At 54.0% G+C, this 13,869-nt stretch overlaps 1 protein-coding gene across 2 annotated transcripts in view; it reads right to left on the minus strand.

Moving 5' to 3' along the window:
* Positions 1 to 268: 268 nt before the first annotated feature.
* Positions 269 to 13,869, minus strand: part of AXIN1 (axin 1) — a 168,656-nt gene continuing 155,055 nt past the window's right edge. For both annotated transcript variants that reach the window (XM_030577009.1, XM_030577010.1), the window contains exons 9-10: positions 8,454 to 8,621; positions 269 to 2,237 (exon numbers count right to left, since the gene is read on the minus strand). In XM_030577009.1, the coding sequence (XP_030432869.1) occupies positions 2,111 to 2,237; positions 8,454 to 8,621 (295 nt within the window). In that variant the 3' untranslated portion in view covers positions 269 to 2,110. The remainder of the gene's footprint in view (positions 2,238 to 8,453; positions 8,622 to 13,869) is intronic.

Raw genomic sequence — 13,869 nt, forward strand, 5'->3', positions numbered from 1 at the left:
AACTTCAGCAGAGATGGCTGCATACCAGGGAGGGGTAAAAAAGCAGCTTGCAAAAAGGGCCCCTCCTGGATTAGACAGGTTGCACTTCACACATAGGTCCTGAGGCACACACCCTCTCTGAGTCCTGTTCATTTGCTACTCCCTTCACTGACTCTTTCCAGCATGGCCACCATCCCAGCTACCTACTTCAGCTTGTGTCCCTTGGGGCAGATCTTGCTGAGCCTCGCATACCTCGGCTCTCCAGAGAAGGAAGGAAAACAGCAGCCAATTGGACGTTGGTTTTTTTATTTCATTATTATCCAAGTACCTTTTAAAAGATAATTGTACAAGTCAGCACATGAAAATGCTCAGGAGACGCCGTTTGTAGGCATGCCGCTGGCGGCTGACGCTGCGGTTAGAAAATGTACATATTTACAATGGAACCCTTCAGAAACAAGGGCAAATGGAAAACCTGTGGCTGTCGGGTACATTAACAATCTCACCAGACACAGAATTACAATCTGAACTTAAAAAAAGAAGAAAAATGTTTGTAATGCAGTTCCCTGGATGAAAACAATTTCTCATTTGCTGGACTTCACATAGTGATAGGCAAGTTACAGAACTGTGTTCAAAAGGCACTCTGTGACATATACAATATACTGAGAGGCAAACCTACCTGTGCGGATACACAATCACGCAGGCCTATCCCACTATATCACCTCTGACTGTCATCACCACGCCTGCGCCTAGCAAAGCTGCAGCCAACAGAAAGAGTAGAGCTGAGAACACACAACAGAAGAACAACCATGGCGAGTCAGTGCTGATGTGAAAGCCTTCACACCCTTACTGGGGCAGAAATGGACCAGCTCAGAGGCCCACTGATCCGCAGGCGGGGCATGGCCTGGTATCTGAAGGGGGTCTGTGTCACTGGATGATTTGACAAAATATTTACACTTGACTCAGGAGCAGTGATGATCTTCAGGTCGGTGAAGAGAGGCCTGCAGAATGGTGCAGGGACAAGACAGCTGCTGGCAGAAGCAACATGCTCAGACCTGCGTTGTGGACTGTCTGGCACACTCAGTGGGGAGCACATTTAAACAACAATCACTTTGGATTCTTGCTTCTGAATAAACACTGACCCTTTGGGAACCTTTCCTGAGGATCCTGTCTTCTCTGCAGCCTCTCCTCCAGTGTTTATTCAGTCACAAGAATGCTTGGAGAAAAAGCTACTAGGAGAACTGGTGGCTTAAAACAGTGGTCTCCAAACCTTTTTGATTGCATGCCCCTATCAGTAAAAAATTTTTGAGCATGCATCCCCTGCTGCGCCAGCTCTACCATTTTTGCCAAATTGGAAGGAAAAAAAAAAGAGTGCTCCTCCTGCCGCGCACCCCCAAGGATCCTCTTGCACACCCCCTGGGGGGCACGCACCCTGCTTTGGAGACCACTGGCTTAGAACATGGGCAAGGTTAACAGATTAAAAGTGGTTTGTTAAAATATCATAAACCCAGATTTTCACCCCTGCACTACTGTGGCCTTTGTACTGTCAGCATGAGCCAGCCAAAGTGTGGGCTTCCATATCAGCATCTGAGATAGCAGCTTGTGTGGACTTCCCTGAGGGAGTTCTCCACCTCAACACACACACAGTAGCATCAACTAAAAGTCATCCACTGTCAGGACATGGGGAGGGTCAGATGAAGGCAAGGCTCCATGCCGGACTGGACAAATGGCTGTACACGCTGGGTGAGCTCTGAAGTACCTGTACGTCTTACATTTACATAAGAGCACTGTGACATTGGAAAGATTTTCCTTTTATTACAATATATCAAAAATATGCAGCTTTAGTAAACAAGGTCATATTACACTTTCTAATGCAACTGTACAATGCTACAATACACGTAATATTCTGTCTGGACAGGGAGCCTGGCGGGCATCCTGCCGGCAAGTCTGTGTGATGGAACTCCTCCCACTGGCAATGCGTAGCTCCTGGAAGTCCTCGGGAGGGATCGAGGTGCCTCCCTCAGCCTGGGTCAGCCCAGTACCGAGGGATCTGTGCCTCCCAGAGCACCGACTCTGGATCTGCTCTAGACTGTTGAGATTTCCAAAATCTTTCCCAGGCCTCTTGGCTCTCCTGTTAGTCAATCTTCTCAACCTTTCCAATGATCTTCTCCTCAAAGATGGGCAGGGTGGCCTCGTCCTCACGTACCTCCTCAAAAACCACTCCGCAGTCAAACTCATGGCTCACTTTTTTAAAGTAATACCTGCAGAGCAGAAGGGGCCATGTGAACGGATAGCCCAGCTGGCAACAGCCCAGAACCCTGCAGGGTCCCATGCACCAGCCCCAGCCATGGGCTCTAATAGGCTTCAGAAGCCACATGCTGACTCAAACCCAAGCATGCCGTACCCCTGATTTCTATGTGATAATGCCTGGGGGGTGGATGTGATAAACAGGAATAAATATCCATAACACCCAAATTGGCTTCAGGGCCAGAATTAAACCCCCTCTCCTGCCCTCCACCAAACCCTCCCCTTCGGAAGCAGCACAGCAGAAGAGATACCAGGTGCCTGCGATAGCAGGGGACTGGACTCAAGGACCAGCCTTATGTTCCTGCTGATAAGCTTTGCAGGTGATGGTTGGCTCACAAGGCAGACGCTGCCAATCCTAGTACAAATACAGCGGAAGTGGCCCTTACCTCAACTATACTCGCAGCACTCCTCGCACCAGGGGCTGACCAGTTGGGTCCTGCAGCCCATCCCCCAAACAGTCCCACAGTATGGACCAAAGTTGCTCTCCATTTGAGGCTAGAGCTATGGCTTGGAGAGGCTACAAGTCCTAGAATGAAACTGGCTTCTATGCAGCGCAGGCAGCCCTCCACTGGGCAGAGTTCGGGGGCTGCTGGCTTGGTACACAACCAGGTTTTTGCTTGCAGCAATTGCTGTTGTAACATTCTTCAAAGCCAGACCCTGCTCTTGGAAAAACACGCTCAGGCCAAACTGCCTTGTCTGCCCCGATCGTTTGGCTGCAAAGAGTTCAGCTGCTGAACTGTCTCATCTGGACTGCAGCATGGCACAAGCGTAGCTTGGAACCAAATCCCTAAAATACCCATAACTTGCCACTTCAACACCACACAGTGTACACACGTTCAGGGCCAAGGCCGAACTCCTGCCTGATCCACCCTTCTTTAAATTAGCTCCTGGCAGGCCATTTTACCTGCCTCTTAAAGAATACACACACAAGAAACCTCCTTAGCCACTGGGTATTCTCACTCGTCTTCACGGCTAATGACAGCTGCAGCACTGCAGGAGGAAGTGCAACAGAACGGAGCCCCAGGGAAAACACCTCTGACCACATCACCTGCATTGGCTCATTAATCTGTCTCTGCCGGGAGAGACTCATGGGCAAAGCACTCACACCACTGCCTGCTCACAGGTAACATGGATGGCATCAGATCTCACTGGATCCTGCTAGCACATCTCTGCCAGGGATGCTATATTCCTAGGACTCAACGAGCCTTCGGCCCCTGCCCTGGCCTAGCCTACACTGCCAAGGCACTCGCTTGCCTCTCCAACAGCCCTGCGCTGGACTAGCCGTATGCGTCTCAGGGTCTGAGCTGCTCATTTCTCTGAACCCCAGGCTTTCTGCCCGTGTGGTGCTGCCTCCCTCCTTGCTTAAGGGTTGAGAAAGCCGTTCTTTTTAAAACTGGGAAAGATTTCCCAGCTCCTCCTTGCCCCCTGCAGGCCCTGCCTTGTTGGAACATGGGGTTCAGCATAGGCTCAGAGAAAAGACAGTTACCTTTTCCGTAACTGGAATTCTTCAAGATGTGTTGCTCATGTCCATTCCACAGTAGGTGTGTGCGCTCACCATGTGTACCGGTGCCAGAAGTTTTTCCCCTAGCAGTACCCATAGGGGAGCGCCCCTAGCGACCCCTGGAGTGGCACCTCCATGATGCGGTATAAGGGGCGCTGCGCGCTTCCCCCACCCTCAGTTCCTTCTTGCCAGACAACTCCGACAGAGAGAAGGAGGGCGGGATGTGGAATGGACATGAGCAACACATCTTGAAGAACAGCAGTTATGGAAAAGGTAACTGTCTTTTCTTCTTCTTCTTCGAGTGATTGCTCATGTGTATTCCACAATAGATGATTCCAAGCATATCGGCTGGAAGTGGGAAGGAGTCCACAAACTCTCAGGATGGAGGACGGCCCTGCTGAACCCGGCATCCTCCCTGGTCTGGGAGACGATCGCATAATGCAAGGTGAACGTGTGAACTGAAGACCATGTGGCGGCCCTACAAATGTCCTGAATGGTGAGATGGGCTAAAAAGGCAGCCGATGAGGCCTGCACCCTAGTCGAGCATAGCCTCAGAATTGATGGTGGGGGGATACCCACTAAGTCGCAACAGGTATGGATGCACGAGGTTATCCAGTTGGAGTCGCCGAGTGGAGATCATCTGACCTTTCATGTGCTTGGCCAAGGCGATGAACAGTGATGAGGACTTGCTGAATAGCTTAGTTTGCTCCAGGTAAAAAGCCAGAGCCTGTCTGCCTTGGAGCAGAGGACTGGCAGAAAAATGTGACAGGCGGAGACCATCTTTGGGCGAAACAAAGGGTGTGGGCAGAGCTGGATCTTATCTTTATCAAACACCATGTACAGGGGCTCAGAGGTCAGGGCCCTGAGTTCAGAGACCTGCCTAGCTGACGTGACTGCCACCAGGAAGGCCACCTTCCACGAGATGTGTGACCAGGAGCATGTAGCTAGCGGCTCAAACGGGGGCCCACCAGGTTTAGGTCCCACTGCGGGACTGAGGGCAATCCAGCCCCTTAAGGAATCGGCCAGTCATAGCATGGGAGAATACCGTGTGGCCCTGCACCGGCGGGTGGAAGGCCAATATGGCCACCAGGTGCACCTTGACTGACGAGGGTGCCAGGCCCTGGGCTCTAAGGTGAAGGAGGTAGTCCCGAATCAGCTGGATCGGGGCAGCCACCGGGGAAACGCCCTGCTTGTCCGCCCATCTGGAAAACCGAGACCACTTTGCCAAGTAGGCTCGGCGCGTGGAGGGTCGCCTGCTTTCTAAGAGGATGCGCTGAACCCCTTCCGAGCACATCCTTTCCTCCCGGCCTAACCACTGAGCAGCCATGCCGTGAGGTGGAGTGCTGCTAGGCTGGGGGGGAGGAGGCAGCCCTGGTCCTGGGAGAGTAAGTCCGGGCGGGACAGCAACTGCCACTGTGGGGCGACCGCCAGGCCCATGAGGGTCCCATACTAATGCTGCCTGGGCTATGCCGGGGCAATCAAAAGGACCTGGGCCTTGTCCATCTTTATCTTTTCCAGGACCTTGCCGATCAGTGGGAATGGGGGAAAGGCACAGAGGAACTGGCCTGACCAGGACAGGAGGAAGGCATCGGAGATAGTGCCTGTCCCAGCACCCCACAGAGCAGAACCGGGGACAGCGACAGTTCTGCCGAGTCACGAACAGGTCCACCTGGGTAGTTCCCCACACTTGGAAAAGTCTCTACACCACCCCTGGGTGGAGAGACCACTTGTGCTGAGAGGAGAAGTCCCTGCTCAAGTGATCTGCCTGTGAGTTCCAGGTGCCTGGTAAATGGAAGGCCTGTAGGCAGATGTCGTGAGGAATATGAAAGTCCCACAGCTTGAGGGCTTTGTGGCAGAGGATCAGGCCCTGCCTTGCCTGTTGATGTAAAACATCGAGGCTGTGTTGTCCGTGAGAACCCTGATCACCCGGCCCTCCAGGTGCGAGCGGAAGGCCATGCATGCCAGCCGTACCGCCCTGAGCAACCTGATGCTTATGTGCAGCGTCAGATCCTGAGCCGACCATAGACCTTGGGTCTGAACGTTCCCCACATATGCCCACCATCCCAGGTCCAATGCGTTGGACACCAGTTCCAGCGACGGGGCTCTGCCCCTGAATGGGACTCCCTGGAGCATGTTTCTCGGGCAGGACCACCATTGTAGGGAGGTGATCGCTGGCTTGGGCACCAATGAGGACTTTGTCCATTCTGTCCCTGGCCTGGGAGAACTCTAAGGCCAACCAGAGCTGGAGGGGCCTCATCCTGAGTCTGGCGCGATGGACCACATATGAGCACGCTGACATGTGACCCAAGAACTGGAGGCACGCTCTGGCTGTTGTCACTGGAAACCTTGTGACCATGTCGATGAGCCCCTTCAGGGTCTCAAACCTGTCCGGTAGGAGGGAGCCTCTAGCCAATGAGGCGTCCAGGACTGCCCAGATAAGCTCTATACGTTGTACTGGGACTAACGTGGACTTGGTGTTGTTTACCAACAGGCCCAAAGTGGTGCACGTGGGCAGAAGAAGTGCCCCGTGATCCCGCACCTGCGACCGGGAGCTGCCCTTGGCCAATCAGTTGTCAGATAGGGGAAGATCTGGACCCCCGGAGCCTGAGGTAGGTCGCTACCATGAACATACATTTCTGATGAGAACTGGCAGTGCGCCCTGGGCATCCCTTCCAAATCACCTTTTTCCTGCCTGCCCTTGGAGGACCCAGGCTGGGAGGCAGGCCGAGACTGCCTCTGCAGGTACCTCTTTTAGTCCGGTGACTTTTTATAAGTGGTCTTGTATTTTGAATGGGTGGCCTGGGTGGGAGTCTGCTGTGGCTTGCACTTCGGTTTAGCTGGAGCCGGAACACAGAGATCCAGAGTCTGGAGTGTCGTGCAGGAGTCTCTCAGGCCATGCAGCTTTGTATCCGTTTGTTCTGCAAACGGAGCTTTGCCATCAAACGGGAGGCCCTGCAGGGAGCTCTGCGCCTTGCTGGACAGCCCAGAGAGCAGGAGCCATGATACCCTTCTCATGGACATTGTGGAGGCCATGGACCGCACGGCCATGTCCGCTGCATCTGAAGCTGCCTGTAGGGTTGCCCTGGCAGTCACTGTACCCTCCTCCACCAGCATGTTGAACTCCATTCTGTCACGCTCCTGGAGGAAGTCCTCGAACTTGGGCAGGAAGCCCCACTGATTGAACTCATACTGGTCCAGGAGATAGCCTGGTGGTTCACCACGTGTAACTGGAAGCTCGAGGACGAATAATTTTTTCTTCCAAATGAGTCCAGCCTCCTCAAATCTTTATTTTTCGAGGTAGAGGCTAGTTAGCCCTGCTATTCCCTGTGGTTGACCGACTCGACCACCAGGGAGTTAGGAGCAGGGTGGCTGTACAAGTATTCATGCCCCTTGGCAGGCACAAAATACTTGCGTTCCGCTCTCTTAGAGATGGGGACCAATGAGGCCGGGGTTTGCCACAGGATATTTGAAATTTTCACCACCCCTTCGTGGAGAGGCAAGGCCACCCTGCCCAGTGCCGAGGAGGACAGTACATTAAACAGGGAATCCAAGGGCTCCTCCCTCTCCTCTACAGTGCCGAATAGTTGATGGCGCCGAAGGGTCGCCATGCTCTGACACCGCGGTGCCCGGTGCCAACTTGGAGTGGCGCGCTGGAGCCAGGGTCAGCGCTGACTCCATCAGAATAGCCCAGAGCCTAACGTCCCTTCCTCTCTTGTTCCTAGGCTTCAACGACTAGCAAATCTTGCAGCAATTGCTGAGATGGTTTCCGCCAAACAGCGTAAACAGTCCACGTGCGGATCACTCACGGGCATAGGTCGCCTACAAGTGTCACACGACTTAAAATCTGGGGCACAGGGCATGCCCCAGCCCTGGTGCTCTAGCTAAACTAAACTAACTAATCAACTAACTAACTACAGGTACCACACACTGAACGAACAAGTAGTTCTGGGATGAGCCACAGCAAAGCTGGAGCAGAGCAGTTCCGAAGCACCATCACTGGTGGCAAGAAGGAACTGAGGGTGAGGGGAATGCGCAGCACCCCTTTACTGCGCCATGGAGGCGCCACTCCAGGGGTCGCTAAGGGCGCTCCCCTATGGGTACTGCTAGGGAAAAAAAGTCTGGCACCGTCGCATGTGGCGAGCACGCACACCTATTGTGGAATACACATAAGCAATCACTCGAAGAAGAGCCCTTCTTGAAATACTGGGAGCACATACCTGAGAACCTGCCATGTGCAGAAGGCCGGGGCGGTGGCGGTGTTGCTCTGGGATAGGAGGGGCCTTGTCTCCTTAGTTTCCTGCACACCCCCATGATTCCCACTCCCTTTGACACCTGCTGCTTTGGGTTTAGCATCCTGGCATTGTACTGAGACAGTGTCCCCAGCTGACTCAGGAACACCACCTCCCCAGGGCAGTCCCTCGCCTTGTCTACCTTGTATGGCCCCGTCTCCAGAGAATCACTGCAAGACAAGATACCATGAAATCCATGGTACTTGGGAACATACACAGTAAGGAGCTAGTGCTGCTGGCTCAGAGGGAGGCCCCGACACCCGCCTTAGGGGCAAAGGGGAGGAAGAGCCAAAAGGTGAACATGGCCACCCGTGGAAAGCAGAGACCTAGAGGCAGGCTGCGCTGAATGGACTTCACCGTAGGTCTCTCCTCTGCCTTACCTGTAGTTCCCTTTCTTGGTGAGCAGCTCCTTAAACTGTCCCAGCGTGACCACACGCCCCTTGACCAAGGTGCGGTAAGGGATGGGCTCTCCACAGAAGTAGTACGCGACCACAATATTCTCACATGGCTGGGAAGCACCATTGCCTGGTCTCTTCTGGGGCTTCAACCTGACATGAAAAACAAGAACATTCCCACTAAGTAATGACGCTGGGCCTGTCGGCTTGTTCTGGCGGAGGTTGCCGGAGTTTCCAAGGAGTTGGGCTGCCACTGGGAAACAAGAGATGTGGGTTAATGGTAGACGTCCGTGTGCCCTAGTTAACGCGCACTGCAGGCTCCTGGGGACCAGCTGACATGGGACTGGTGGGCTCCTGGAGTCCCATGGTCAGGGAATTGGTTCCCAGCTCCCCAGTGAAATGGGAGACCTGTCCCATTAGGAGTCACATGTGGCAAGGAACTGAGGAAGGCTGCAGGGGGACTCTGCTGACCGCTGGCCTGTTAGGGGAATGCCTCTCCCCCACTGGACTGATTTCTTCACTTCCTGCGTCAGCCAGGGCCAAAAGGCACATCCTGGGCTCCACCTCTGCCTCCTGGACTGCCCTGGAGGAAGCAGAAACTCAGTTGCTTGGCCCATGACAGTTAGCCAGGGATGAACCGATGCCCAGGGGCGGAAAGTTATATGAGCCCGTGATGCCCATGCTCCAGCAATATTCAGGGGCCGGGGGTTCGGCGCCATCAAACTTCGGGGCCTGGTCTCTCCCACAGCCCCACCTGCTGCCCCCATGTGCGTCCCCTGAGCATCCCTCCCTGCTTGGGCAGCAGACCCCTACCTGCAGCTCCGTGCTGCACTCCGCTCTGCCGGCTCCTGGCATCAACTGCTGCTGCAAGGTTCTAGCACCCCCAGCCACGGGTGTCAGGGCAGGCTGACCCAGGCTGACCCTGACCCTGCCCTTCCGCCTTTGACGGATGGACCCTTCCCTTTTCCGGCAGGACCCTCCACCAGCACAGGGAGCCCCCTTGCCTGCAGTCACTGCTCCTGCCCCCACCCCAGGCAAGGGGCAGCCCCATCCCCTACCCTCAGTGAGGGGCAGCACCACGGGAGGTGGTGCCCACGTGATGGCAGCTCTGCCCCGCATGCCCCACAGGGTAAGTAAGGGGACTCCCTGGACCTGAGAGGGGCCCTAGGAGCACATGCAGTGACAGTGCTGTGAGGTGAGTGTGCTGCCGAGGGGAAAGGGGGTCGCTCCCCTGGAGCTCGCTGCTGCCAGTGGGGAGAGGGCTGGCAGGGGGAGTCCTCTCTGGCCTACCTGCACCCCAAACTCCTCATTCCTGGCCCCGCTCCATCCCGGAGCCTGCACCCCCAGCCAGAGCCCCCACATCCCTGCACCCCAACCCTTTGCCCCAGCCCCTCCCATACCCCAACCTCCTCATCCCTGGCCCCGCCTCACCCCAGAGCCCACCCCCCCCGTCAGAGCCCCCACCTCCCCGCACTCCAACCCTCTGCCCTAGCCCCCTCCTGCACCATGAACCCCTCATCCCTGGCCCCACCCGCAGTCCTTACCCCTACACCCAAACCCTCTGCCCGAGCCCCTCCCATACCGCAAACCCCTCATCCCCAGTCCCCCCCCCAGAGCTCTCACATTTTTACATTATTTTAAAAAATATATATCATCTTACAAGGCAGATATGTGTGTGTGTGGGGGGGGGGGGGCTTGGGCCCGTTCTGGGCACCACCAAAATTATACAAATCTGCCACTCCTGTGTCCACACAAGCCTGGACAGCATGGAGCAGGCCCTGGAGGGAACGCCCTCACTCAGACCCATTCTGTCTTGTGGGGAAGATGGCGTTTGGTTTTTTAAATTGGAGTCCATCTTCAGGGCACTCCATCAGATGATTCTGTCCCTCTCAGAGCTGGGGGGTCCTCCAAGGGCCTGGGGGTGGGCTGTGGAGAAGTTTGACACTGGCTACGTGAGAGGAGGCAGTAATAAGCAGCTGGTTTTATCTAAGAGAGCATGTGTCCCAGCTCTCTCAGCAACGAGGCCTCTTGCTGGGCCCAAGGAGCTGTTTTATGAGGTTCACGAGAACCAGTTACTGGGGACCAGGGCTGGCTCTACTGTTTTTGCCCCCAAGCAGCGCGCCGAATTGCCGCTGCGGATGGCTGGTGCAGTCCATATGCCATTAGGGCGGCACGCGTGTTTCTGCAGCAGCGGCAATTCAGTGGCAGCTTCTGTCTTCAGCCAGAAGACAGAAGCTGCGCAGCCATGGACAGATGAACATAGAGCTCTCCGCTTCTCAGCCCCTGGCTCTCTAGACAGTGGGAGATAATGCTTGCCTGCCTGGACGTGGTGCTGAGGTTTAATACTGATTCATGTTTGTAAAGCCCTGTTGACCCCTGGATGACAAGGGCTAGTCAACAGTGAAGTATTAGGAGCATCCTCTCTAAAGGCGAGCTTGAGCTCACCTGTGCCAGCATGCTTAGCCCATCAGGGCAGTATGGGGTTGCTAGCACAGCTTGCTCATTCCCAATACAGGGTACAGAGGGTCATGCTGATAGACCCGATGGGGCTGCTGCTAGGCAGAGAGGATGTGGGTTCTAATTCAGCTGTGGCACATTTCAGTTGCTCCCCTCCTCTTCCTGCAGCATCACTCAGTTTGAGGAAGAGGGCTCATGGGCCCACAAGCATGAGAGGGAAGGGGCTGTGTTAACAAGCCCTCCTCGGCTTTCAGGGCAGGAGCTCAGTGTCCCTTTGCAGGAGCCAACGGGAGCACTACTAGCATGGGACACCTGTACAAACAGACAGGCGTGTGATTCCTGCTGACTGCGCCGCCTCCAGAGACAATCTGTGCCTGCAGAGCGCAGGCAGCATGTTTCTACACCCTCCTACAAACCACAGACTGGGCACATGTAGCATCATCACAGCAGGGAATCTAGTTTGTAATCTGCTGTGCATTCCCCCTCCAGCGCAATAAAAAGCAGGAAGAGAAATTTCCTTTCCACATGAGAGTTAGCATTGATTTCTGAACAATTTGCAGAATCCCTCTCTCCTGGGTCCCAGAGCTAGCCATGTAAGCCAGCGGGGAATGCTCCCTGGGCAGCCGTGCATCCACAATTACAGTGTAAACACACGGCCACTGCCAGCCTGTCTGCACCAGAGCAGGATGGCGTTTCACTAGTCTACGCAAACTGGATCATTTCTCTTACTCCTACATACAGGAATGCATAAGGCAGCCTGACTTATTAAGGGCAAGACTCGTTTTCTTATTGCCAAGACAACTTTCCGGAGGTTTTAACATCCTCAAAAGAAGCAAATCAAAGAGATAACTGAGGCCACTATTATAGAGGGGACCCCCTTGCTATCAGCAGCTAATTTAACAGGTGGTTTTGAATCGACAATCTGGGAACCGGTAAAAGGTTTTGGGAGGGTGGTGGGGGAGGAGGAGCATAGGCACCAACTCCGTGGGTGCTCCGTGGCTAAAGCATCCAAGAGGAAAAATTGGTGGGTGCTCTGCACCCACTGGCAGCCAAGCTCCCTACCCCACCCCAGCTCACCTCCGCCTCCTCCCCGGAGCACGCCATCCCTGCTTCTCCTCCCAGCGCTTGCCGTGAAACAGCAGTTTCGCGGTGTAACAAGCTGTGGGAGGGAAGGGGGAGGAGCGTGAACGCAGTGTGCTATGGGGAGGAGGTGGGGCCGAGGCGGGAATTTGGGGAAGGAGTCCAATAGAGGCAGGGAAGGGGTGGAGACTTTGGGGAAGGGATTGGAATGGGGATGGGGCAGGGATGGAGTTGGAGTGGGGCAGCGTGAGCACCCACCAGTGCCAGGAGAAGTTGGTGCCTATGGGGAGGAGCACATACTCCCCTGAATCCGCAGAGCAGCTGTGTGTGTGAATGCACTTCTGGAGGTTTGGAGGCTACACAATTAGGGCAAGTCCCCTTGGAGTTGTGACACAAATCCTGGGTAGCATTTTGTTAACAATCCCCCCAAAAGTCCATGTGTCAGATGCTGGGCATGCTCCCGGTGTGGGGGGGGACACATTTTCAATCTTATTATTTTTGGAACCTCTTAAAGTGTTGGTGAATTCGCTATGCACAACCCAGGGTACTGAGTTAGCTGGTGCTATGGTTACGGCTGTCACACCACATCTCAAAGAACCCTATTTTCAAAGGTGGATACACTGAGCAATAATAGCATTTTGCACTTCTATAATGCCGTTCACCTGTGTTCTTCTCATTCATAAAGGTTAGACAAATTCACCACTTGTGAGTTTAGCCAGAGGTGGCTTTTGCTCTGAAATCCACATAAGTTTGGCAGCTTTGAAAATTACAAAACAGTGGACTGGATTAAAGGATGGTTTTATATTTATATAACTGGAAACTCACTATAAAAACAGAATTTGCCAAGCACATGAGCTAACCCCAGTTTTGCTATTTTGGAAATAACCTTTAAATATTGGCTCACAGCGTGAGTGACTTTTTTATTACATGCCTATGTAAATATTGACACGGGAAACGTGGGCAGGGGAAAATCTTTTTGCCTCCTTTCAAAGCCGTGACAGGTAAAGTGTAACTCCACTGTTGTTGGTGCATGTTCTGCTCAGAAGAGCCTGTGAAAAAGAGTGCAGGGTTTCTAAGCTGCCACTAAGGGCCCCCCACTGCCAGCACAGCTTCAGAGCCTCTCCAAGCAGCATCACAAAGCACAAGCTAGGAGAGCATTCAAAAATTGAACCATCCTTAGAAAAAACACGCATTCCAATGAAAGTAAAATCAGTTCATAAAATCAGGCGAATTCTGAGCCAAAAGTTAATAAAGAGGTGTGGAAAACCTCCCACTCCCCAGGTGTCTCCCAACTCTCCTAGCCCAGGGACGGCTGAGATGTGTACCTCAGAGGCCTGGGCTGTGCATTTGTGTGGCATAGAATATGCAAGTTACACATGGCATCCACAGGCTTAATCCATGTTGCCCACAATACTGATGGGTAAAGAAGCCCTTGTTCCTCCTGTGAGATGGAGACCTCTCAGTCTGTTCTGGGAACGAGAATGCTGAGGAACACAGACAAACGCCGGCAGCCTTGCCAGCTGCACCAGGGCCCTGCTCCACCAGGGCAGTGTGAGTAAGGGAGAGTTGGCAGCAGCTTGGTGCAGGCGGCCACAGCTCTCTCACAAACAGTTGTTAACTGAACATGCTAAGAGTGGGGAAAATCAAGAGATCCTACGTCCCTTCTTCCTAGGGTGAAAAAGATGCTGCTGCAGTTCTGCTGGGCGGAGAGCAGGGGAAGGGAATGAGCACTGGTCCATCTGAGTCACCTGTAAAGCACATTCCCACTTGGAGAAGCAGCAGAATCTGACAGTTATGCTGAGCCCTGCTGGAGCACGTCTTTGGTGCCTCCTTTACTCCAAGGGCCTCTCAAAATGGAAGGGAG

Source organism: Gopherus evgoodei, chromosome 10, assembly GCF_007399415.2.
Source record: "Gopherus evgoodei ecotype Sinaloan lineage chromosome 10, rGopEvg1_v1.p, whole genome shotgun sequence".
Lineage (NCBI taxonomy): Eukaryota > Metazoa > Chordata > Testudines > Testudinidae > Gopherus > Gopherus evgoodei.